Source organism: Pogona vitticeps, chromosome 6, assembly GCF_051106095.1.
Source record: "Pogona vitticeps strain Pit_001003342236 chromosome 6, PviZW2.1, whole genome shotgun sequence".
Taxonomy (NCBI): domain Eukaryota; kingdom Metazoa; phylum Chordata; class Lepidosauria; order Squamata; family Agamidae; genus Pogona; species Pogona vitticeps.
This window is the reverse complement of record NC_135788.1, coordinates 111,231,524-111,257,438: the sequence shown is the minus strand read 5'-3', so window position 1 is coordinate 111,257,438 and position 25,915 is coordinate 111,231,524. Positions and strand designations below refer to the sequence as shown.

The window sequence follows — 25,915 nt, the reverse complement described above, 5'->3', positions numbered from 1 at the left end:
GTGAACACACACACTGTCGGGTGCATGCGTGAGGGGCTGGGGGAGCGCTCACGCTGGCACACGCATATGCCACGCAAAGCAGCTGTGGGGAGGGGAGTGTGGGGGGGAAGGTCTGTCTCCATGGCCCGGTCTGGCACCGGGCCGCGGACCGGGGGTTAACAACCTCTGGTTTAAAAGGTTTTTCTTACATGAAAGGTCAAGACAGAACTGTTGGTTGACCTTCCTTTATCTTTCTGCTGCAAGCTAAAGTCTGACCTCTGAGAAGGTATAAAAATTTTTATAAATCTGTTTTGAAACAGATTTGAAGTCATAGCACCATCTGTCACCCTCTCAGCACTTTTAGTCTGTGTTGCCTTGTTTCCTATTGGAAGAGAAACAGCAGCACATGACAAGATGTACACCAGAAATGGCTGCATACATGCTTCCTATCTAGGAGAAGAGAGAAGATGGGATTATTGCAATTGACTGAAGACATTGAAAGTTGATATACTGATGGAAAACATCTGTGGGTACCACGTGTGGCTAGATAATAATGCCATTTGTTTGACATCTGACACGTCAACTGAAGAGACAATTCTAGCCTTGAAAGGGCAGAATAACAAGATGGACGAAGGCTCATGCTTCCATTTCCTCTTGTTTCACCGACACGTCCTGCTGAGGTTGTGGAGAAGAGCTCACGGAAGATGGTAGCGACATCAGGGTTCGGATAGTGCGCAAGCTTGAACTTTCATGGGGGCTCCACAGAACGACTTCAGTACAAGGGTTCCTGTGAGAAAGAAGAAGGCTTGGAGAGGGTTATTCTACAGACGAGATGTCCTTCCTGTATTTGTTGCCCTCGGTTCATGCTATACTTACAGAGAGAGAAATATTTCTTCCGGTATGATGCTGATTCTGCCAAAGCCTTCTTGTAAGAGGGAAGGATGTGTCAGCATGGGGCAGTCTGCCATGAGGAATTCCCCATCCACAATTACATTGCTGGATTCATATTCATCTGTTGAGCTGGTTTCTTCACTCTCTCCATCTTGGGAGAGCCTGCATTAGGGAAGATATTTTGCAATGGAAGCCTGTTAGTTTCATTCCCTGAACCGCCTTCCTGAAGCAAAAAAGCTGTAGCAGTTTCCTTCGGAAAGGTTACAATTTGGACTGCAGCTCCCAGAATTCCTAGCCAATATGACCAGTGGCCATGCTGGCTGCCGATCCTGGAGCCTGAAGTCCAAAAATTGGACTCCTCCACGTTCTGGTTCTCTACTACCTCTGCTGCAGCTCTTTCAGTTGTGTGTACGCCTGCTGCCACATGGGGTCTTCATCATGGATAGGGAAGCCATTGGAACTGTAAACGTGGTCATTGTCCAGGCTAAGGGAGTTGAAACGGGCCGCCATCTTGTCTTCTGAGAGGAAGTGTTTGGAACTGGGTTCCCTGTTGAGGTAAAGGGAGCAGTGGCAATTTAGTACCTTCTCTCGCTAACTAATCCTAATGTGGACCAATTCAAGTCAAACTAATTTCCCCACTATTCGTATCTGCATGGCTCATTCAGACACTACAGGACATTATTAAAAGTATTTTAAAACATGTTTGCAAACATAAGGCTTGCAACATTCACCATGGCTCTTTATGTTGATTTGTGTCCCTTTATATTGCACTTACTTGTATTGAGCTTGAAAGTTTTCAGTATGGCTCACACAGGGAGAGGAAATATAATAGGAAACTGCATACTTAATTTAAGGTCAGAAGTTAGAAAACAAAACACTAGGCCCATTGTTACCAATTAGATCCCATCTCTTACTGGCCATTTCCCCCCTACATCTTACTTACTGATCTCTGTTCTCCAGATGGCGCTTGAAAGCAAAGGGTGCTGACCGGCACCTAAAACAAGAAGTCAGAGAGTGACAGTTAACATTTTTCCTTACTGGTCGCTTTTGTCCTACTAGCATGTGTTACATCAAAAATGTGAAATGAATGCCATGCACTCCTTTTCCACTTGCAGGCCAAAAGGGTTTTGCAATAAGCTCCTTTCCCCTATTCTGCGCCTCCATTTGCTGCTGCCTTCCCTTTTCCATAAAAATGGTTTAAGCTTCTTTTCCCACTTCTTGACCTCTTTTACAGTCTATCTCTATGGCCAACTCCAACATACTTTTCAAGCCCTTGGCAGCTAAGAACCGGTATAAGAATGTTATGCTGCCGAGTTCCCATGGCTTAATAATAGTTCGATATTTCTCTTAGCTTCGAAACTGATTTTTTAAAATTGAATTTTATGATAGTGTCTTGGCAACCTTATTAAACATCACATAATTAAGTACCCATAACAAATAAATTTCATATGAATATAGCCTACCCCGCCCTCGAATCTTCTCAAAAGGAGCTATTGAAACAACAAATCTGGATTATGAAAAGGCATGTTTTCACTGGCATAAGTTGAAAATCCTCAAACAGGTAAGGTCTGTGAGTAAATGGCCAGTGGACAGGTACTGTTCAAAAGTCTGTCCTTCTTTTGCCAGTCCACCCATGAAAGTATTCTTTCTTCCTTCTATCCAAGTGAAGAGCTTCACAGCATATGCTTACTGGGACTGTTGCACACCACTGTACCTCCTTACTCCTGGGCTTGACTTGCTCCATGACACTTGCTGTGCTCTATCCTGTTGCCAGTCAGAGCCTCTGCTACGGCTCCAGCCCATGTTCTTAGACAATACGGAATAGTGCAATGATTGGTGGGTTGGAAGCACTGGGGATGAGGGCAGGCCAGCTGTGGAATCCATCTATAAAGACAAAGAGGGCCAGGGTGACTTAAAGCAAGGCTCCTTCTCTGACAGTGAGCTTGACTGTGTTTGCCTTGGTGACACTTATCTTAAAGACAACCTTATTAGAGGAAGCAGGCTAATACAATGGGACAACATGGGAGGAAACATGTCTTCAAAAAGATGCAGTTGCACCTAATGCAGAACATGAAGCCACCAGCTTCAGGCAAGTAGGTCACTGGTTTTCCATTTTCCAAATTCCATCAAGCAGTCCTTCGATAAAACATTTGGATTTTGTCCAAGTTTAGATGTGTGCAATTAGATTGGCTGAAACCAATTTTGCCAGAGACTCCAAATGCTAAAGAGTATTGGGAACCTTGCTGAATGAGTTTAGACTTCAGTGCACAGGATGGGGAGGAGGAGGAAGGGAGGGATCCTGAAAGTTGAGTGGAGGCAACTCCTGCCTGTAGAAAACAGATGCCAAGGGATAATCCTAGAATCTGCTAGCAAGACGATATATTACAGTATTATTCAGATTGGTTTTTTGAGATTATGGCAGGTTGCTGTTGGAAGGGGGCATCTCTTTTGATTTTCTTAAGACCATGCTTTTAATTTGCTTTTATGTTTTCACTGTATTTCTGTTTTGAAAATTAGTTTTAGCTGATTTGAACATAACCTTTTGAAGAAAGGGGTATATAAATAAGTACCGGACCAAACTCTTTCTGTTTGGAATAATATTATATGGAACATGCTTGGTACATGAAGGAAAGGTATCAGGAAGGTTGCTCTTTACGAAAAACTACCACAGATACTCTTGAAGCTGGGCCTCCGTTCCCCAACAAAATATAAGATTCCCCAGAATGCAGTTTGAAAAGCCCTTCTATTAAGATTGTGGCCAAACATCTGTACCAGCTTCTTGTTGGCAGCACTGGAAACAGTTCAAGATGCTTCTTTTTGCCTGCAAAGCTTTATGCCATGGCTGAGGTTCCAGTGGCTCGCCACATGCTGGAGTAAAACTCCCATCATTCCTGACCTACAGGCACACTAGCTAGGGCTGATGGGAGTTGGGGTCCATCCTGAAGGGTACATTTATTTATTTATTTATTTATTTATTTATTTATTTATTTCTATCCCATTCAAGTGGAAAGAGTAGTCCTCCAGATATTTTTGGCTTATAACCCCTAACAGCCCTAGGCGGCACACAGGCCATGAAAGGTGCAAACCCAAAACATCTGGAGGGCCACAGTTGCCAACTCCTGTTCTACAAGTACATGAGATATGGCCTCCTTGCCCATCTCCCAGTGTACTGTTATCAACTGGGAAAATAAGTGTTCTAGAATCACAGAAGAATTGAGTTGGAGGGGGCCTATAAGGCCACTAAATCCAACCCCCTGCTCAATGCAGAAATCCAAATCAAAACAGATCTGATAGTTGTCCAATTTCCTCTTGAATGCCTCCGGCACTGGAGCATTCATTGCCTCCCAAGGTACTTGGTTCCATTGTCATACTGCTCTAACACCAGCTCTTCAGTTTTCACACATCTTCCCAATATATTCTTCAATCAACAAAAAGTAGTAGTATTCCAAGAAGGCTGTTTTGAACAGGTGTTAGTTACAATGAAATTCACAGGGGATGGCCTGACCATGTGGTGCCATAGTACGCTAGGTTATGTTTGATCACATCTTATACCAGTGGTACTCAACCTTGGGTGCCCCCAAAGCTCCTGGGACTACAACTCCCAGAAATCCTGGCTACCACAGTACTGAAGGCTTCTGGGAGTTTTAGTCCAAAAGCATCTGGGGACCCAGGGTTGCGGCCAATGTCTCATGCAATGCATTCGGTGGAACCATGTGTAATATTGCCTTCGCGAAGGCTGAAGGTGTAATATCCCCATTTAATGCGTGCCCTCACTCCAGATCTCAGGAGGACTAATGTTACCACCGAAAGGAGGTAACATTTCACAAGTCCCAGAATCCCCTGAAAAATATGGCTCCCTCCCTCATAAAGGCCCTTGTCCCGCTCAACATGACAGAACGACCTTCCAAGTCTTGTATTTCCCCGAAGAAGTTCGGGGCTTTAAAATAACCCGGGTGATGCCACCCGGTGGAGGCCAGCCAATTCAGGACAAGGCGCCTTCGCCTTAACCTGATTTGCGCTTCCTAATCCCGCCCACGGTCCCCTCATGTCAAGAGCGGATGAGCCGAGCGGATTGTGCCGCCCGCCGGCCGCCATTTTAAGGGCGATTTTTTTTCTCCCCCCTGGGCTCCAAAGAGCCGAGATTCCAGCAGGCCTTGCGACGGCCTCCTGCCCCCCAAGGCGGTGGGCGTGGCCACGCCACAGGAAAGGGCGTGGCCACCCCTTGAGAAGCCGGGCAGGGCGCCCGTTAATGCTTTGCACGTGCGCGCTGCCTGAGGAGCAAATCCGACGCCAGGAACGGTCAGTACAGGCACGAGAAGCGGGAGGGAGGGGGAGAGTATTAGTACAGTATTCGGGTTTACAAGTAGATTCTGCGCATGCGCCGCAAGATGATTTGAAAAAATATATTTGGCCTTACCGCCCGCCCGAAGAGTGTTCCTTTACAGCATTCTTCACAATAGTCCTTGGATTCTTCTCTAGTACTACAAGCCGAAGGACCTAGCGGCATAAAAAGCCACCACGGATTCCGTCGTCACGTGAGGCCCATGAGGCATGCTGGGAAATGTAGTCTTATGTTTTCCGCTTTCCGGAGATTGTGTGGACACAGACACAGTTGCGCTGTCGCTCTAGCTCCTTGTGACCATAGAGATGGGAAAATAAGGCGATGACGGACGGGCGCCCCCTGGTGTTTGTTTTTTTGTTTTGACTCTTGTCGGGGACGGGAAGCGTCTTGTTTATGCCTGTAAAAGGAGGGGAGTGTTTGGCTTTCCTCCTTCTGTCCCGCAGCGTCCATACAATCAAACGCATTGCTTATGAGTTGGGCAGGAGGAGAATGTCTTTGATTACTCAAAATTCCCCCCATCAGCCTTCTGTAGTCACATGACAGGATTTGGGGTAATATCTGTGTCTGTAACTGCCTATTTTTAGGGTTATGCATATAATAAAATGAGGAGAATTGCAATAAAGAGATAAAAATACTCCTTACCATAATTTGCATTTGTGTTTGCAAATCATGGTTTAAATTTTTAAAATCAGATTTTTTTTACAATTTAAATTTTTAAAATCTGTTTTTAAACTTCAAATTGATATTGAAATTGAATTGATCTTTAAAAATCATTGATTTTTACCTACTCTGGTTTACGGGAGTGGGGGCTTTTAAAAAAATCTTCCACTTTGGGTTTGGAAAAACATTATTGGCTGCACTTTTACTAGTGTGAGTGTCTGATTGTGTCCACAGGATGTTACCCTGTGTGCAGTGCAGTGAGGGATGCAATCTTGGGGGAATCCATATGACACCCTCTTCCTTGTGCTTGCCTGAGACTTCCTACATATCTTCATATGATTTGATACTGTATTGCATCAAAGTTACTTGTTTCAGACTAGAAATGGAATGTGCATTTGTCCGTCTTGTTTCTCATTGGTACTGGGTTGGAGACTTACATCATGCAGAATGGTTTATTGCAGCATTGCATGGGGCTCAAGATGATACTTGTTGGCTTGATCTCTCCTGTTTGTTCCTGTTGTCAGATGGATATTCAGCGGTCTCTTGAGCTCCTCCATATGACCATCTACTCCCAGAGTGTCTCACCTTGTGGCAAGTATTTAGCAGCAGGGAACAACTATGGAGAGATTGCCATATTCAGGTAATAAAGATTCTCTTAGCAGGATGTGTATTTTGGGAGTGGGGGCAGAGTGGACCCAGATGATCTTATGGCCCAAATTTCTTCTCCTACAGCCTCTCGGCTGCATTGAGTTCAGAGGCTAAAGAAGAAAGCAAGAAGCCAGTGGTCTCCTTTGTAGGTAGGTGTCTGTTGCCAGAAGAATACCAGGATCTCCCATGATACATTGTGCTTGCTTGTGCCAACCTGATAATTTATTGTGTTACTGCTGACCATAACTCAGTCCCTAGAGTCCTATAACACACATTCTTTTGCCTGATGTCAAGCTGTGGTGCGGTTGGACAAGTGTGTGTAGAACCCAATATAGCTATTATTGGCATCATTTTGTTCGAAAACAAAGCCCACAAAAACGTCGAAGGCCCAGGGATGAGACAAGAGAGACAATCCCGTGCGGTTGCAACAGCCACAGCCACACTTGGGCCAAGTCCCCAGTTTGGCATCAGTAAGCATAGTTTTGGGAGTTCCCCAGTTTGGTTTCTTTAAGGAATACAAATTTTAAAATGATTTTCAAAGAGGTAGCTGCATAAATTGTTTTCATTAGCTATAAAAAGAACACAGCAAGACATAAAAACAAAAGTATTGTGATACCATAAATATTTCAGTGCTGTGTTTTGGGGATTACAGTCTCACACAAAAATAAATCTGTTCATTTTTAAGGTGCCACAGTACGTGTGTGTGTGTGTGTGTGTGTGTGTGTGTGTGTGTGTGTGTGTGTGTGTGTGTGTGTGTGTTTTGATCTGTGATCCCACATCCTATGATGCACCTCAAATTATGTCAGTTCCCCCCTGAAATCTCCCCCTTCTTCCCGTAGCCCATGAAGGCCCCATCTATGCCATGATTTCCACAGACCGCCAGTTGTTAAGTGCTGGCAATGGCGAAGTTAAAGCTTGGAACTGGAGTGAGATTGTGAAGAAGGTCAGTGTTATGGTTTATTGGTTATATACATGTCCTCTTATTTCTCCTGGGGAATAGGTGAGCCTCAGAGAGAAAGAGAGACTAGCCCAAGCTTGTGTAGCGAGTTTCAAGGCTGAGTGGGAATAAAAACCTAAATCCAACGACTGGTCCCAACAAGAGCGGGGCGGCTGAAACAGTGGGATTTACATGGGTAGTGATTTAGCCTTCATCAGTTGATGCCATGGGTGTACTTTGGAGGTGTTTGGTAACTGGGTTTAGGGCTGTATCTCACAAGGAGTCCTCTGGTAACCTAATCATTAGTTTGCTTCTTAATCGCCTGGAGCGTCTCTCTTGATCTCATGTGTTCCTCTTAATGTCATTTTGTTTTCTGCCTAGGGTTGCAAAGAAGCCTGGAGTAAAAGGCCACCTTATGGGTATAACTCACCTTCTTCCTTCAGTTTCCATCACTTCCTTCTTTTTACCCTCTTCATGTATAGGCAGATGCAACATTTGCTTTTCCTTTTAGGAGCAGCCTGGAAGTGCCAGAGATCAACAGCCTTCAGCTGAACCTCAAGGTAACAGCCACCATGCCAAGCTAAGCCAAACAAGCTGAATTGAAACTGCCTTGTACTCATCATTTTAAACTCTTTTTCAGGATAATAGTCTTTTAATGGCTGGTGGAGACTGTGTTATTCGCATGATGGATCTGGAGTCTGGAACGTTCATTGTGAGTTCTTGCTGTATGGAGCCCGTGAAATGTGCGGAGGAGGAACGGCATGCCTGAAGTTTTATATAACCAAACACTCTGCGCTCCTTAATGGGCTTGTTCTTATTAAATTATTTTTACTATTACCAAAAAACCTGGATAAATGGCCCAGGTTTTCTCCTAAGTGCTTTAGGCTATCAGTTTTCTTCACTTCCTTGGGGGGGGGGGAAGTGTTTTTAATGGGCTATGAAAAGCAAATTCTTTACATAGGAAAGAAAAAAAAGAGAACATTTACAGCTCCCCTGCCCCCACTAAAGTGAGATTACAAATTACTTTTAAAAAGAGCTTGTACCCGAGTTGTAGCATAATGGCCAAAATCTTCTCGCTTAGTGTAGTGAATTGCATTAGAGGAGGTCCATTGAATTAGTGAAGATTTAGCAGGTCAGCTCCTCTGTTGGTTTCGTTGATTCAAGTGGGCCTGCTGTGACTGCGGCTTGCTGTGCTGAAGTGCATTTCTTTAAGGCCTCCCCCATAGCTTCTAGACTTGAAGTCATTGCCCTTGTCTCCCTCACAGCATGAATATCAGGGCCACACAGACTACATCCATTGCTTAGCCCTTCGGGAGCAGCTCCGCGAGTGCCTATCAGGCAGTGAGGATGGCACAGTGCGGCTTTGGGGTAAGGATCTCGGATCTGGTGTTTCTGTAAAAGGCAGGAGCACCTGCTTTTAGATCTTAGGAAGTTCGTCTCCTTGTGTGTGCTCCCATTTGTTGTTGTTATGTGCCATCAAGCCGCTTCTGGCTCATGCCGACTGTAGACGTGAGTGACTTTTAAAATGTCCCATCGTTTAACAGCTTTGCTCACCTCCTGCACAGTCAAGCCTGTGGCTTCCTTTATAGAGCTAATCTGACCCATATTTGGTCTTTCTCAACTACGGCTGCCTTCAACCTTTCCCAGCTGTATGTACCCTACTCCTTTAGAACCAGCTGGGGAGGGTTTTTCTGCATCTGCCATTTCTTGAGAGAAATTTAACTCTGGAATATCGCTGAGCAGATCCTTGTTAGTGGTGGCCCTACTGTGGAGGAACAAGCAGCCTTAATCAAAACCCAAGCTTAGAAAAGTTACTGGCCATACTGGAAGTTGTAGGAAAAATAATTTTTCCAGTCTCTTAACAAACTTACCAAGGTTGGTCTTCCAAGAATTTAGGAAATGATACAGGGTCTTCTAGTACATGCCTTTCATTTAATTTATTGATAGGCTCATATCTGGTTAATTGCAGTTATGTTTACATATATTAGTTTTGGCCTTTTGAAGTTATGTTTTTATTTTCATGTTTATTACATTGGCCTATAGGCTGGGACTGGGATGATGAAGGTAGCTGACACAGACAATGGGAAGGGAAGTGATGGTTTTAGTCCTCTTCAGTGCTTTATTTGTTGGAAAAACAGGGTATTTCTGTTTTGCAGATTTACGTACTAAAAGTCAGGTCCAGTCCATTGAAGTGCACAAATATGAGGTATGGTCAGCTCCTCTTATGTTCCTACAGTTCAGAATTCCTCTTTTTCTTGTGCTTGCTCATCTGCCCACATTACTTTCATTTATTTAAGAAACGGAAGAAAACACACGACTCTGAAATGAAACTGCTGTTAATTAGCACAAAAGGAAAAAAAAGGTCTGTTGCTCAGGAGCTTGAGACAGACAGCAACATTTGCCGACATCATATATATATAATTCCACATTTTACTGTAGTAAGATAATCCTTTGGGAGAATAAACCATTACCCATTTCCGATCAGAGTCTTTTTATGTAACACGGCTGGCTGCTACTTAATTAACCGGGAGACTTTCCTCTGGCTGTTTTCTCCTAATGGCCCATCTCAACCCACTTAGGAATGTAGCCGGCCACAGTATGGGAAGTGGATCCGTTGCCTGGCAACAGACTCTGACTGGATGGTGAGTACCTTTAAATGTTTCCTCCTGAAAAAGAGCAGCCAAATATCCCAAGAAACACTAGGCTCAGGTGTGTACGGTTGGGTTAAAGGCGTGGCTGCCACTTTGACCCAACATCTCTCATTGTTGGTATGTTTAATTGTACAACGCGGTATGTATATATGCATATGTTAATGTTGTTTGCATGGAAAGACTAGAATGTTGTATTTGCATCCTGAAGCATTCTGACCAATCAGAGCGTGTCTGGCATCAGACAGAGACATAAAGCCGTCTCTCAGATGGGGACGAACATGTAATCGGTCAGATACAGACAAGGTCTGATATGTGACGATGGTCACATGTGTAATAGTAGTCAGATAGGCATGAGAGATCGGACAGGGCAAATATGTAGTAGAATATGTTTCTCTGGGAGAGGGCCAGATAGCGCTATAGGTATAATAGTGTTAGGATGCGAGATATAATTTTTTATTATAGTAAATATCAGGGATGTTGGCCAGTCTTTGGGTCAGGGTCCCAAGTTCTGAGTCCTTATTAAAAACAATATTTTTCCCCCAGAAAAAAAAAGAGGGGGTGGTTTCCTGTCACAACTTAAGCCTGAGCCATTGGAAAAAAAACTTGACAAGAGTCTTGTGACTCTAGTCCCCATCTCTGGTAAATATGTCTATCAACAAGTACAGACTCCATGTATAACAAATGTTATGTCTAAGCACTAGGAGCTTATTATATTCATGTTTTTGAACGGTAGATGATACTGTATTACATGTTTTAACAAAGCAGACTCTGTGAGATACATTTTGTATTTTAAATAGCTCAGGCCAACCCTAACAAGCAGCTCTTCCCCGTTTCTCTTCCCACAGGTCTGCGGTGGGGGTCCAGCGCTCACTCTGTGGCACCTCCGCTCGGTCACCCCCACCACTGTGTTTCCTTTGCCCCAGTGTCAGCAGCAAGTCATGTTCTACCAGGACCTGGTGAGTCCGTTTTCCCTCTTTAGGACTTCTGTCCTCATTTTTTTTCCCCTTCACTTGGTTCCAGCCTCACTCCCTTTTCTTTAGTTGATGTGGACTGGAGGTTTCAGCCAGTTTTTCCTTTCCCATTCCTATTGTTTGGAAATGTTATTTCAGTAACAATACTGGATGTTGTCATCTGAAAAAAATGACTATTCCAAGCTGTGTCCTTCATTTTGTTTTTCTCCTTCATGCATGGAACTGACCTGTAATTGCCTTTCTCCCATTCACCTGGCACACAGTGAGCGCCCCTTCTCTCCCACCCTTGTGCTTCTTCCATAGATTCTCTCAGCCGGTCACAGCCCCAGCATCAACCATTTACAGATCAGTGGTGAAGTGAAAGCCCAAATCCCTTGCATTCCACGTTGCGTCCACTCTCTTTCCATCAATGAACATTCCCCAGAGCACAAGGTACCTCCTTAGGCTGAGAAGGGCAGACAGGGAAGCAGGTGTGTTGCAGCCAGTAAAAAGGAAGGAGGCCTCGAAGGTGAAGTGACTGGGATTTTATGATAGTGCCTGGAGTTTGGACTGTGGAAGAAGGGGGCGGTCTTCGATATGGCAAGTGGGAGCGTGAAGTGAAGACTGTGTGGCCAAAAATGAGGAAGGAGATGAGCAACTGGGAGGCACATTTTTCACTTTGGGTCAGGAGACACTGAATAAAATCCAGCAGTAAATTGCAACTAGATTAAGCCCATTATGGAGTTGACCCAAATCCCCATTGATTCAGTAGGTCTACTCAGTTGCGATTACTGTTGGATTTCAGCCACTGAATTTGGGAGCCAGGGTTTTGGTGTGAGAGGTGCAGCATCAAGGTGACTGCGTTGAACAACGTGGAATTATTTATCAAACATTTGTCTTTCATCTTTCTGTCCTGCTAATAATGCTGATTTTAAAAACAACAACACACACACTCGGGACTAATACCAAATTCAATTTTTTAAAAAAGCATTAAAAGCTAAAGCAACACCAGCAACAGAAAGGCGAAAACCCCCACCAGAAAACCAGATGCAAATTGGGAGGGGGGGGAAATTTTCCAGTAAGGCAAAGTTTCAATGAAGCAAAATGTTCTAAATGAAGTCCTGTGGAGTCAGTAGAAAGGGAAGCAAATATGCTTCGGTGAAGTGCGGGATTTCACAGCATGGCTGCTATACGTACTAGCCTGCATCTCCATGCAGAGCGCAGCCTCCATTGTGAGGACCTAACTGGGAGAAGATTGCGTGGGAGAAGGTGGCTCTTCAATAGGGCTCAGGGAATTCGCAAAGGGAGTCTTTCTATTAGGTTTCTTGGGCGTTTGTAATTTTCTATGTACGTTGTAAAACAATTTGAAATGTCTTATATGGGGAATGTGGGGGGAAAGCCTATCATTTAATATGAGAGGGATATGGGGTTATGGGTCCAATCCTGACTAGTTGCCTCTTACCTCCCATCTCTATTACCTAACGCACCTCTTGCCTTCACCCCCTAGGTGTTGACAGCTGCCGGAAGCAGCCACCGCATTGATGTCTTCACCAATTTTGGCTACCGGGCCTTTTCCCTCACTTTCACCTAATGCTCTCTCCTGTTCCGTCTCTGTTTCATAAATGTTAAGAAAGCTCTGTATTTTCAAATATGGCTCCACACACAAAGTACCTCTAAAACAGCAGCTCTACACTACAAGCAGCTACTGTTGAGGATAGAAAGCAGCTCTGGTGTCTCCTGTTGGTTTGGAAGGATGATGGAATTGTTATCCTAAGCCTGCTTGCTTGGATTTATAGTTGGGGCATCGGTGAAGCAAACTGTGGGCCTGCATTTGCTGTAGCCAGAGACCTCCAGTTCAACAGGTGGCAGAAATACTGGACCACAGGAAAATATGTTAAATGTATTTCTAATTAAGTGCATTGAAACTGTGTAATTTTTTTAAATACTAAAAACAAAGTGTAAATGTATTTATAGCCCCTTTCTCATCCTTCCTTTGAGGGAGAGAGAAGGTTCAAGACATGATTCCTTCCATACTTTCACAACAGTCCTGTTGAGGTGAGTTAAGCTGACACGCATGATCTTAGACACTGAACTTTGCAGCTGTGCAGGGACTTAAATCTGGTTTCTCCTCTTTGGCCAGAGACTGATGGGAGTTGTAGTCCAACATATCCAGGGAGTTTCAGGTTCATCAAGGTTGCTCTTCCTAGAGTGGCAGGAAGTTGCTGATGGTATTTTGGCCGTTTGAAACCCCACTATGACTTTTGTTCAGCCTTGTCCACGTGATTTCAGTTTTTGGCCTGTGCCATCACAAGGCCTGAAGTCTTCTCACCCAATACCAAGAATACGAAATAATTAAACAGCTGTGGAAAAATTGTGTCGGGGTGGGGAAATGCTCATGTAGATTTTGAATTCCTCAGAGATGGCTTGGCTTCTACACCCTCAGTTGTTTCTATCTCTTCATACAAACGCTCATCTTCCATTGTCTTCAGCTCCTTTAGCTCTTCCTGATACTTTTCCTTGAACTCCTTGATGGCCGCCATCTTCTCCTCATATTCTTCATTGGCACTGTGGTCTTGTGGCTCACGCTCTGGCATGAGGTACCCCACAGGGTCAGCCAGCATCACTTCAGTCTCCCGACGCAGGGCTTCCAAAGCTAAAGACCTGTAGATGGGGTTACTGGATTTGTAGTATCTGTTGAAGAGGTTGACGGGCACCAGGAAGTAATGAGGAAGGTTTCCCTTGATGACAGTATAACGTAGGAGCCTCAGGAGGGCCTGCAGTGAGGAGAAGAGTGTCTCCCATGGGGCCTTTTGAGGAGAGATGTCGCAGCACCACAGCAAAATGGTCTACAGGGGGTGGAGAAAGAGGTAAATGTTAGTCAGATCTTACAGCGAGGCTTTCAAGCCTGAATTCCCAAGGATGTTCACGGCTTTGGTAGAGGTGTGCAGAAGCTTGAGAAAAAAAAACACCAGGTATCTTTACATATACTGTGAACACGGGACAGCAACTGTGGAATAAATCTATCCCTACGGAGAGCTGTCTTTCCGGCCACTATCAAGGTAGCAGGAAAGGGAAGGAGAAAGGAAAATCCAGAGCAAGATTGCTTTCTTCTGTGCCAAAGAACAGGACCTGAACCAGCAGATTCAAATAGAGCTAAAGAAGATTACAACTAAATATTAAGAAGAAAGTCCTGGTGGTAAACCCTGTTCAAAAGAGTAACAACAGAGGGCTTTTGGAATGTGGTGGACTCTCCTTTGTTGGAGATGTTTAAACTGAGATGGGTTTAGCCATCTCTTCGGGTGCTTTATCTGTGGACTCCTGCATTAGCAAGTGGTTGACGCTTGAGGTACTTTCCTTCTGTACCATTCTGTGATTCTGTTAGGGGAGGAAGTGAGTGCAGTAGCATACAGTCATCCTTTCAGAATTGAGTAGGTGAGGCTGCCTGCCTTCTAGCATCTTGTAGCAGATACTGTGAGCCCCTTTCAACTTCACTGTGCTGCTATATGAGCTGAAACTTAGTGGTACCTCGACTTACGAACGTCTCCACTTGCAAAAGATTCGAGTTACGAATGGCTCCGTTCACAAAAAGTTGCTTCGACTTGCAAACAGAACCTTGACTTCCAAACTAAAAAACCCGAAAAAACCCTTTCCTGCCCTTTTTTGACCTAAGTTCATCTTAGGTCAAAAGAATTAAAAAAAACACACCTAGTGGTAGAGTACTGATTAATCTCTAATTGCAAACAGCGCCTCAACATACGAACGAAAAATAGCCGGTACGGATTAAATGGTTTTCAATGAATCCCTATGGAAAAGCTTCCCTTGACTTACGAACTTTTTGACATACGAACGCCATTCCAATACGGGTTAACTTCGTAAGTCCAGGTACCACTATACTTGTCTTAATAGACCGTTAGCGAAGACCGTTAAGAGGGTGCCAAATTGGGCAAGAAACCCTTGAATGGAGGGGAAAATATTATCCTAGCTATCGTATTGAGAGCTTAAACATACTACTTTTGGGGCTTGCAGCAGAGCTAGCTAGGGGATTCTGGGAATTTTAGTCCAAAAAACCGATATTTGTAAACTGGTCATCTTAGCCTTTTGCGACATCTGCCCCAGCATCCAATGACGGTTGTTCACCTTGAGATGATAGGAAGTCAAGATTTTGCCATACTCTGGTGTCCACCTGGTCATGTTGACAAACTTCAGCAGTCTCAAAGCTTCCTTCCTGTGTCCCCCATCAGCATCAATATCTTCCAGAATCATGGCCTCAGCCTGGCTGAAAGAGAGTCTAGGTCCAAGGAAAGAGGGGTTGTTTGCCGTAAATATTCAAAGACAGTTTCTTTAGTTTAGTGAATCCCTTAATCACCATTAACAGAACAATCCTATGCATGATGATTAACATAGGCAGGGTTGTATGTCCAGCAAAAAACAGCTAGGGTTCCCTTCTGTTCCTATTTTGGAGGAATAAAGGCAACATAACTGTTGGATTGCACCTCTCATCATCTCCAGCCACTAAAAGGGTGCACTGGTTGTGCATAATGGGGGGCTATAGTCTAGGCATGTACATCAGATTAGGAAAGGCTTTTTAAATGGGGGCATTAAGTAAAAAAGAAAAATCCAAGGAAGGCAGTAATGTAGCTACTTTTAAAGCTACTTTTAAATAGGACCCCTGCATCCACAAGATGGGTATTCACAGTTTCAATTATCCAGTCTGAAAATACTAAAAAATAAAAATACTGTACTGTAGTGTACATACAGTATTTCCATGATGTAATTACCAGAACTGGCCCCTAGAGAGAGGCAGAGACCATGATATCTACATTGTTGGCTATTCTGCAGAGGGGCTTGGAACTGATACTGTATTTTAAAGTGGATCAGGCTGAGGTGGGGGGGGGGGAACAACACATATTTCAAGCAGAACATTCATCAGCCAGCTAGGAATATGTGTGTATATGATTCTAACTGAATCAGGAGGACAACTGTATTAAAAGCAAGTCTCCAGGTTAAACTGTTTACCTCCAAAATCCTCCCTTGGCCACCAGTTCTGGTCCAGCTTCATGAACAGCTGCTGCTTTCCGGATAAAGCTGCTCTTTTCATCCACCAGGTCTCCATCCCACCAGTCAGAAAGGTGAGCCAGATCTTCCCTCACACCTTGGTGGGAGAATTGGATGGCTCCCTGGATGGCGGGTACCAGCTTCACGGATACTGTTTCGATCCCATCATTGAATTTCAGCCGGATAGCTGGGCCCTCTCGATCCAAGGCCTCCAACGTGATGTTCTCTATAAAGCGATCAGGAAAAAAAGTATTACTCCAGGAGCAAAAGGAGGAAATAGATTATTTATGGAACGATGGTTGTTGTAGGTTTTCGGGCTCTTTGGCCGTGTTCTGAAGGTTGTTCTTCCTAATGTTTTGCCAGTCTCTGTGGTCGGCATCTTCAGAGGAACAGGAGTCAGAACTCTTGTCTGTGCTGTGGTGCAGTTTGTGGGATAGTTGAGTATTTATAGCTGTGAGATCAGATTTTGTCCTTTTCAGGAGATTGGTTGATTGTGGTGATCAGCGTGTTTTTGTTGTGGGCGTATTGTGAAAAGGGGGAGAGATGATCTGTCACTGTCATTGATGGGTGTCCCATCAGTCTGCAATTCAGCAACCAGACTGAAAACAGTGGGGATGCCATCCTGTTACCAACGCTTTGAAAACCTAGTTAAACAAAAAAGTTTTGCTTCTTATCTAAAAAATGTATAGGGCCACCTGGTGTAAAGTCTCCCCCCCCCCCCGAGCTAGCAAGTTAAGTGAAGATGCGGTGATACATACACACAAACTCTTGTTCTCCAATTGGTTTATTTAAATCTTCTACTCTTCCCCTTCAATGCTTCTAATTCTGGTAGACTTTGAAATGAGAGAAATACCCATGCCATTAAGCAATGCTCCATTTAAAATGGAATTAAAGGCACCACAGGAGCATTCAACAGGTTGGAGGAATTAAAAAGTCAAGTAATTGAAAACCACCAAGCCAAGGCAGAGCATTGCACAGGTGGATGATGCCACAGACAAGGCCCTGCTCTCTGGCTACTGCCTGACTAAATTGTTTGCTTGCTAGATGTTTCTTCCAATTGTGTTTGAACAAAATCTTAACATCTAGCCAGTTAATTATTAAAGGGTGGTATCGGAGATAATAGCAAATTAAAAAAATCTACCTCTCATCCTTTGGTCAATCTTTGGAACTCGGGAGGGGAAGAGTCTCCGCTGAAACACAGGGTCTAAGAGAGGGGAGAATGCATCATCAGTTCGAGCAATAAGCTGTTCAAAATCTTTGATTTATTAATCAGGAATAATGGGGGGGGGGGGAGAAATCTAGCCCAGTAAGGAGAAATATTTTAATTTTATTTTCTTTGGGCTTACCATTTTGCCGAGGGTGGAAGTATTCTAGGAAGTCAGGAGAGAGAGAAATACAAGAAAAGGTTAACACACATGCAGTAGCATAAATGACAGGTCACTTACTCCAGTGAGTATGTTTCTTGACATTTTCTGATCTCAGTAAGAAAGCCAGTATCTTGAAGCCTGCCAGGTGAAATCCAAAGAAACAAAACAAAACAGAAGGACAAAAACATGTGGTACTTTAAAGACTAACATTATAACTATTCCATGTTTTTGACGTTTGTTTTGTTTCTTTGGATTTCACCTGATATTTATTTCTTTGATTTGTATATGCTTGCACAGACTAACACGGCTATCTCTTCTAAAACCACAACTAACGTACTGAAGGTTAGGTTTAGTGGAAATGTCTCTTGTACTTTCTGAACTGGACTAAAGATATTTAAATTTCCCCTGAACTGTGCAAACCTGCTAATAACCAGAGCACTTCATTTCTGCTTGCCTAAAATTGGCCAGGACAAAAGACGCCAAAGGCAAAATACAATAATGTTGATTTATGTCTGGGCTATTTTTTGCACAGCTACTTTGTAGGTCCCGGGTAGGTGAGGCTCGTCAGCCATGGAAGGCAGCCCATCTAGGAGAAGGAAAACTCCGATTTCAAACCTCCATTGCCTTGTGGCTACATCCACTGATGGAAAAGGCTTCAGGAGTTAACCTCGAGGCAAAATCCAGAGTCCCGGAGGCAGTTTGTGTTGTTCTGGCAACTCCTGCGATGTCACTGGAACCAGTTGTATTGGCTCTTGCCTTTCCATTGGACTATTTCAGCAATGTGGAGAGGGGGGATTTGCTGCTTGGGTAATAGCCTATCCTCCATATTATTTTAGCCAGGCTTCGGGCACCATAGTCTCTCAAGACTGAAGGATGCCTAATCTAAACTTTGTAGGTCCAGATCTGAGTGAATTCTGGAACAAAACATGGATTTAGGGACCCTTATGTCCCATGGTAATGCTTGAGAATGAAGACAAAATTCACAGTGAATAGCTATTCTGCCTGGTTTTTAAATTTTTCCTCTCGGGATTCCCACACCTTTAAGACTTGTGTGAAATGCTGAAATTCAGTTGAACAGATATAGCTTTATAAAATGTGCTGCTTCAGTGAGAGACTGGCTGAATCTGTTTTTCAGTCAGCACTTAAACTGGTAGTAACCCTTTCAGAAAAACGTGAATTTTTAAAACAAGGATACTGTATGCGTCTTCTCAGAGCAGAAACACTGCAAGATTGTCTCATAATGCTACTCACTATAAGGCTCTGGGTTCCCCTTGGCTCTCTCCCACTAGCTTGATCATACCTGGATTCAAAGCAATTTCTAAATGATGGTGAAAGTCTCTCAAGATTTCAACAGGGTCCAGGTTGTGGTGCTCAAGGCTCTCCTAGGGGGGAAAATAGAATTAAATAAATTCATTAATGTTCACATAAGTTGTAGGGAGAAAATACATAGGGGGGGAGCCATCCCATAAATCAGGTGAAAAAAATGTAGCTGTCTAGCCATTGGGACTTCCAACATATACACATATACACTGCATTTTAGGAATATGCAAAAGAAAAGGGGGAAAGGTGGAGGGGAAAACATTGGTTGTAGGCCACACTGAAATCTAAAGTGTTGAAGAATAAAGGAGATCTGAGGACCAGTTCATTTATGATAGAAGTACTACTTGGCCAAACGTTGTGGCATCCGTTCCCACTTTGCCAGCCCTCTACAATATATGCTGTGCTATTTTTGGAGGCAGCACTGAAAGAAGTTGGACTTGAATTTTAAAGTTCCCGATCTAGGATCTTCCTCTATCAAGGCTCGGATTGGGGCAGAAGGTTGATTAGCGTTGTCCTCCTGCCTGTACAATGGAGATCGCTCTGTGGATCTGGCTTAATGATGGCTTAAACGAGACTGAAAATTATAGAGAGAAGCCCTGCATGACCAACATGGTGGTGCATTAATTACCTTTAGCCACTTAGTGTCTTTTACTGTTTCTAAAACCAGCCTTTACACCAAGGATGGGGGACATGAGGCCCTCCAGATGTTGGACTACAGCTCCCATTATCCCTTACCATTGATTCTGCTGACTGGGGCTGATGGAAGTTACTGTCTGATATCTAGAGGGCATCACGCCGTCCATCCCTATTACACCTTCCACATTTACGGCTATTCTCTCCTGAATCTTGGGGGTACCCCAAGGGTATCCATAATGCCAATCGGAACAGTGAAGGAGATGCCTGGAAGTCCAGCCCATGTCAGGCGATTACGCTGGGGTGGACCACCGGCAGGCTAGGCAGCATGCTGCTGTCCCCCCACCCCAACCCCAGGACCGGGGTGGGTTGGCAGGCAAATTTGTAATATTTGGGGCCATCAGAAGGTACCCTGACATACGCGACACACACACAACCGCTCTCAGTTCGTAACATTTAACTGGGCCACTAGAGGGCGTGAGTGAGTCTTTTAAGTTAGGAAAAGCCAAAAAGGAAAAAAAAAATACTTTTAGGGTCGGCGGGGGTGTGGGGTCGGATGCAAACATCCAGCCGGCCGACACCTACCTCGCACTCCTCTAGTCGATCCAAATCGAGGTCGTCATCCTCCTCGTCATCATCACTTCCCTCCTCCCTCCGGGTCTTTTGCTTCTCGCAGAAGACTTGCACGTAAGTTTCCCCCAGGGCTTCCAGGTCGACGAGGATTTTGGTCCCGCTGCGGAGGACGGGCAACCCTCCCTCCCGGAAGATATAGGTGGGGAGCTTCTGCTTGTAGCCGCCCAGGTTCTCTGGGACGCTCCCGCTGACGAGAGCTAAGCGGGGGTTATACCGCACCGGGATGAGGAAGTCGAAGTCGTTGGAACGCCCGGCCACTTGAAGGTGCAAGCCTTCCCGGTAGCTGCCCACCAGGACGGGGTCCCCGGGGTACAGCCCCGTGCTGGATTCACAGGCCCACTTCACCATCTTCTCCACCGCCGTTTTGACGACAAAGCAGTTCTTCTTCACCGTCCAGTCTTTGTCCCCTAAGAGGAAGGCGTGCTCCCCATAAAACTGCTGCAAGACCCTCTCTGGTTCCCCGGAATCCATGTCGCCCCCCCCTTCTTTGTTTAGCCCTTCTCCGCCTTCCGATCGCTGCTTTTTCTACTGCTTTTCTACTTTCTCCCAGCTTTCGCTTTCCGTTTCAGGCAATCCCTCCTGAGGGGCAGCGATTCTGTTGCACGCAGTGACCCTCCGGCAGGGGGATTCTGGGCTTGGGAGTTCCCACCCCCCAAAAAAGGGGGAGGAGGGGATTCCCACCACCCTAAACTTCTTAAGATCGGGAGGTGAGGATACAGTACAGTATTTAAAACAGAGATTTAAAATTTCTTATAGGTAAAAACAACATTAAAAACAAAATATAATTTTTTTAAAAAAAGAGGACAAAAACCTGTTGGGTACCTTAAAGACTGTTAGATTTTAATGTGAGCTTTCGTGGACAAGTCCACTTCTTCAGACATGAAAGAGAGAGAGAGAACAATGCAAATATTTATACATGGCATCAATACCTGCCTATCAAAACAGACTGTCACCCCACTGTTAAATACCCATGGACTTTCTTACCAATTAACCAGGAGCTCTGTATTTTGAGGCCACCTACAGTATCTGATGTGTATTTTGTTCTTTTGTTTTTAAACCTCTGATGCTTGCACAGACTGACACAGGCGTGTCTTCTGCAATTAAAGTTTTCTTGTAAGTGAAAAGAAGGGTAACAACCTGGTGATGAATAAATGTGGAAAGTGCAAATGCTCATCATGTCCGTACGATATGTACAGAAAGGCAGATCGGTCATACAAACAAGAAGGAGCAGGTATTGTGTACAATGAGGTGGGAAAAGTTGCTGTTTTTGGACTACAACTCTCATCATCCTTAACTAGCATTCTCTGGTGATTTGGAAAGTTGCAGTCCCTTTCCCACAAAAAAAAAGGAATTTTCCCAATCTATACTCAGGAATGTATAAAAACAAACATATAAAGCTGAACTATCAGCAACAGCTGCTGTTTCTCTCTCAAGACTCTCTGGGTAAGAACTTCTAATATGGGCAGAGGTCTGGGCATGGTAGCAGGAAGGAGGTAGACTGCACCATTATGTGTGGGGTCTGCCACTTTGGAATGCACCCTCATGTAAAACTAGCAAATATATAATATAATATGATATGATATATCATACAGTGGTGCTTCGCTAGATGATGATAATCCATTCCACTGAAATCGCTGTTTAGCGAAATCATTGTCTAGCGAAAAGCATTTCCCCATTGGAATGCATTGAAACCTGTTTAATGCGTTCCAATGGGGAAGAATCGTCGTTGTCTAGTGAAGATCGGCCATAGGAAAGCCGCTTTGCGAACCGGTGGTCAGCTGTTTAAACAGCTGTCTTGCGAAGCTTAGGTCCCGAAAACATTTGTTTTGCGAGCACGGAGGGAGCTGTCAAAATCGTTGTCTAGCAAAAATTGGTTTACGAAGCAGGGACCAAACACTGTCCAGTGAAATTCCCCCATAGGAATCACTGTTTTGCGAATCACTATAGTGATCGCAAAAAGTCAATGTTTAGCGAAAAAACTGTCATGCGGGGTAACTGTCTAGCGAGGCACCACTGTAATGTAATATAGAAACAGATGAAACAAAGATTGAGGTCCACTATATTCTTTTTCTTCCATTTCTTTCTTTCTTTCTTTCTTTCTTTTTCTTTCTTTCTTTCTTTCTTTCTTTCTTTCTTTCTTTTTCCCACCTTTCTCCCACCAGACCACAGAGACGGCCGTAGTTTGGATACTTTTATTGGCTTTCAAGGAAATCTCTCTCTAAGCCAGAGAAAGAACAGTCCTATGTTGGAGTTATTTGGGGCGGATGTGTGGAGAAAGAGGATTGATTCCCTGTTTCAGTGAATTGGTCTTGGTCCCAGTGGAAACCAAGCGCGTTGACCAAAGATCCGGACCGCCCACTGACGTAACGCAGAACTGCGTTCGAGAACAGCGGCTCCGCGTTGAAGGTCATCCCAGAACCGGCGCTGGGCCCAAAAGCCACGAGGCGGCCCAGGTTGGTGCGGAAAGCCAGGTACTCCACGTAGCTCCCAAAACGCCCGGTAACCTGTACGAAGCCCTCTCCAAGAAACAGTTCCGCGCCCGAGGGATTGCCCACCGCACTTCCTTCGGTGTTGGACCATGAGTCACCATAACGAACCTGGAGGCTAGATTTAAAGAGAAGGGTGGTATCGATTTAGGACTGTTGTCACCTTCCGATGGACAGAAGCTGAATGCTTTCAGCAGCTGCATCTCAGGGAGAAAACCAAGAGATCATGCTTATCCCAGCAGAGGGTGGCATCAACAAGAGCTGGCCAGGGGTTTCTGGGAATTGTAATCCAAAAAAGCTAATAATTTCAAACTCTGGACTCTGTGTACCAAGCATGAGTCTCAAAGATGCCATGTGACAGCATGTGATTGATTTAGTCAAGACCCACCTCTTGAACCGCCTTCCCTCCCACAGCTTGGAAAAGTTACTTTCTGGACTAAGATTCAGAAAATAAAACATGCTGGCTGTTGGATTCTTGAACGTCTTGCCCCAAAAGTAACTTTGCACCTGCTTACATACTTGAAAATTTTTTTCATATTATTCATGAATAAATGCTCTGCTCAGAGAGTTCACATTTCTATTTTCTACTTTCTGCTCTTCTCATCTAACAGTGATGATAATAGTTGTGTCCATAAAAGGCATAACATACCTTATGATATACCTGTCATTAGCCCTTATTTTCAGGGCTGTTATGGGGCCATCCAGTTGGTTACTCGATTGGTCAAAATAATCTCCACTGTTGCCACCATATTCTCCAGAATAAGAGGAAAACCTCATTCGGGCTGCATTTATAAAAGGAATGAGTAACTGGTTAATTAATTTAACTGGTAAATTACTTACCATGGTGCGCCTACAGCTTTGTCTATTTAGCTATTAGTATTTCAGTTTTGCGTTCACAGATGTGGGCATCCATGGGGAGCTTGATAATAAACTAAATCCCAAGTAAGGAGCATCATTACTTTGAACACTTTGAAAAATGCGTTTACAGCCCATTTCACAACTGTGGTTCATGAAGGGCACTTACACTCTGCTGTTAGGAAAAATCCTGTGATAAATTCTATATATGTGGCTCTGGATCACATTTGCTCATATGCATATGGCTTCTGTGGACGAGGATTAGTAGAATATATTATTTGAATAGATAGGTCAAGATCCATTACACACACATGGGCGCGCACACATATATGCACATAGTTGTTCTTTACTGCTGCTTCTGCGATTCATATTAACCAGAGACACAATGGATTTAGTAAAAATTCCCACCTTTTCTTAATCTTACCTGGGCTACTGGACACTCCAGCACAGAGGAAGAACGAGAGAACGAGTGCCACCATCTTGAGAACCGAAGAAAGATAGGTCTGAAGGTTGCAAAACAGGTGAAAATTAAAGCTATAGCAGGCGCTTTGTAATTTGTTTAAAAGGCTGCAGTCCCTCTCTGCTTCTACCTCCAAGTAAGCCCCATTGACCGAACCCACTGGAACATGCATATATGCAAGCAAACATACTTACAAGGGGAAAAAATTGCTAATTTTTCCTCTGTGGCTCTGCAATTTATCCTGTATAGGAGGAGCGTCTGATGAAAAAGCATAAGGCTTGTTGCTTTCTCTTTGGGATTCTTTTCATTTCGGTATGCAGGTGCTTATTTTCAGTCCTCTTTGGGGGAAACAATGGTCTTTTATTTCAGAGGCGTGCTCTGATTGGCAACAGATTGGTATTAATTCTTGCATTTCATTTTACCTGTCATGGGCACCAGGGCCAGCAAACAGGCCTTCTATTGTGATCTAATGTTTCCTGCTCTTGATTCAACGTTCAGAAAGGGGTATTTGATGAAATGAATGAGCAAATGCTTCAAGTAAGGTAGAAAAGCAGACAGGCATTAAGAGCTGCTTGCTGCACAGAAAGAATCTGATGAAGTTATTCAGGGCATGGGGACTGCTGTATAACCTGGAAATACTTTATGAAAAAACAGGCTTTTCTGGACTTTTCGAAAGGTGCAAAGATGAGATACAAAAGTTAATGATATTGTTCTGGATTGGGGAATCAAAGGGAGAAAGGATTTGAAAACTGACACTTAAAACGCTCTCTACTGCAAATCTAAAAACATAATATAAACTGTTGTCACTAAGTAAATCCCTCTGTGTCTGTTTACTCTTAGATCTGTATAACTAGTTTTATATTTCAAAGGTGGCTGCCGTTATCACTTATCTTGAGTTACACTGTTGCCAAGCCCCCTATACACATCCACAACCACACACCACTTTTTAATCTAAAATTCCCCACTGGTAAATATGTCTCTCGTGCAGTGTCTCATTTTGTGTTTTGTTTTTCCCTTAATGTGTTCAGAAGAGAAGCCATACAGGGGTTCTCCCCCCCCCTCCGGCATGGAGATAAGAATGACTAGAAAGGAATATTTGCTTAATAATTTCTGAGCAAAACAAGTTTAAAAAAAGTCTTTCCAAATGTGGTAGCCTTCCTGTGCTATAATACTTACTGGCCAGGATGGCCTTTGGCTGGGCATGATGGGCATACAAGTCCAGCATATGAAAGGGGGAGAAAACATTTCACCCTGATTTGAATCTCAGATCTTGGTTAGTGAGGTTTGTGTTTCTTGTAACGTAGGGGCTCAACAAACAGGAAGAGCAACAATCTCCTTTGCTGGTTTGGGAGGAAACCAGGGTCAGTTGTTCAGTTCCATCTTCATCTGCTATGAGAAGCAGGTGATATACATGCATCACATTTCAAGCAGGTGGAATTCACAGCCTTGTAGCCATCTTCTGAAGATGTTTGTAAGGAAATAGGCAGCTACAAGGTGTGGTACAGGTAGTGGGGATGCCAACTTTTGGTAAATTCTGCAGAGGCACAGACCAGCCACAAGGAGGCAGCAGATACCATGAAGTAAGGCTTTGTGGGCAATTAGGCCTTGGGCCTATTAATGGCCTAACTAACTTGTCAAGCACAGTGTTCTGATGACTGACTAGTCAAGATGATTTGAGCTAGGATTTGGGAGATCCCGCTTTGAGCCCCCTGAGCAGAGGCATGAAACTTGGGAGAGGTGTAATCTGTTGCTCTGCCTCAAAAAGTCTGTGAACTACCACGGGCCACTTTCTCAGCCACCCAGGGCTCCACCAGGCTCTGCCATCATCACCCCCTTACAACTTCTTGGCAAAGGGTAGGCCCAGCAAATGGGCCAAGCCAAGCAGTGGATTTAACAGCTGAATATCCATTTGAACTCAGATTTCTCTGGTCACAACCTTACATTATTTTCCAAGCAGCAAGCAGGGAGCCTATGTCAAGACTCTACAGTGGGGTCTTGACTTAAGAACGGCTTGAGTTAAGAACATTTTGACTTAAGAACCACTCTCA

At 44.1% G+C, this 25,915-nt stretch overlaps 4 protein-coding genes across 7 annotated transcripts; 1 reads left to right on the top strand and 3 right to left on the bottom strand.

Moving 5' to 3' along the window:
• Nucleotides 1-208: 208 nt before the first annotated feature.
• HCFC1R1 (host cell factor C1 regulator 1) lies at nucleotides 209-5,529 on the bottom strand. Of its 2 annotated transcripts, none has more exons than XM_020798873.3 (6): nucleotides 5,288-5,529; nucleotides 2,585-2,754; nucleotides 1,814-1,864; nucleotides 1,253-1,417; nucleotides 856-1,032; nucleotides 209-766 (listed from the first exon to the last, which is right to left on the bottom strand). In XM_020798873.3, the coding sequence occupies exons 1-6, from the start codon at nucleotides 5,375-5,377 to the stop codon at nucleotides 616-618; spliced, it is 804 nt and encodes a 267-aa protein (XP_020654532.3). In that variant the 5' UTR covers nucleotides 5,378-5,529; the 3' UTR covers nucleotides 209-615. The 2 variants fall into 2 exon arrangements, with proteins under 2 accessions (XP_020654532.3, XP_020654534.3); XM_020798875.3 differs by having other exon boundaries at nucleotides 2,561-2,754; nucleotides 5,288-5,452.
• Nucleotides 5,029-13,025, top strand: THOC6 (THO complex subunit 6). 2 transcript variants are annotated; one of them, XM_020798872.3, is made up of 13 exons: nucleotides 5,029-5,169; nucleotides 6,397-6,512; nucleotides 6,605-6,669; nucleotides 7,360-7,463; nucleotides 7,839-7,876; nucleotides 7,969-8,017; nucleotides 8,098-8,169; nucleotides 8,723-8,825; nucleotides 9,614-9,663; nucleotides 10,037-10,099; nucleotides 10,954-11,064; nucleotides 11,383-11,511; nucleotides 12,566-13,025. In XM_020798872.3, exons 2-13 carry the CDS (start codon nucleotides 6,397-6,399, stop codon nucleotides 12,647-12,649), a joined length of 984 nt encoding a protein of 327 aa, XP_020654531.2. In that variant the 5' UTR covers nucleotides 5,029-5,169; the 3' UTR covers nucleotides 12,650-13,025. The 2 variants fall into 2 exon arrangements, with proteins under 2 accessions (XP_020654531.2, XP_020654528.3); XM_020798869.3 differs by lacking the exon at nucleotides 5,029-5,169 and adding an exon at nucleotides 5,562-5,763.
• LOC110081828 (uncharacterized) lies at nucleotides 12,019-21,396 on the bottom strand. 2 transcript variants are annotated; one of them, XM_020798868.3, is made up of 7 exons: nucleotides 20,019-21,396; nucleotides 18,781-18,862; nucleotides 17,460-17,483; nucleotides 17,255-17,317; nucleotides 16,075-16,339; nucleotides 15,196-15,346; nucleotides 12,019-13,904 (listed from the first exon to the last, which is right to left on the bottom strand). In XM_020798868.3, the coding sequence occupies exons 1-7, from the start codon at nucleotides 20,535-20,537 to the stop codon at nucleotides 13,452-13,454; spliced, it is 1,557 nt and encodes a 518-aa protein (XP_020654527.3). In that variant the 5' UTR covers nucleotides 20,538-21,396; the 3' UTR covers nucleotides 12,019-13,451. The 2 variants fall into 2 exon arrangements, with proteins under 2 accessions (XP_020654527.3, XP_072832937.2); XM_072976836.2 differs by lacking the exon at nucleotides 17,460-17,483.
• Nucleotides 21,397-22,244: 848 nt separating this feature from the next.
• On the bottom strand, nucleotides 22,245-24,776 carry LOC110081778 (zymogen granule membrane protein 16). Its single transcript, XM_020798782.3, has 3 exons — nucleotides 23,832-24,776; nucleotides 23,202-23,334; nucleotides 22,245-22,670 (listed from the first exon to the last, which is right to left on the bottom strand). Exons 1-3 carry the CDS (start codon nucleotides 24,037-24,039, stop codon nucleotides 22,307-22,309), a joined length of 705 nt encoding a protein of 234 aa, XP_020654441.3. The 5' UTR covers nucleotides 24,040-24,776; the 3' UTR covers nucleotides 22,245-22,306.
• Nucleotides 24,777-25,915: the final 1,139 nt, after the last annotated feature.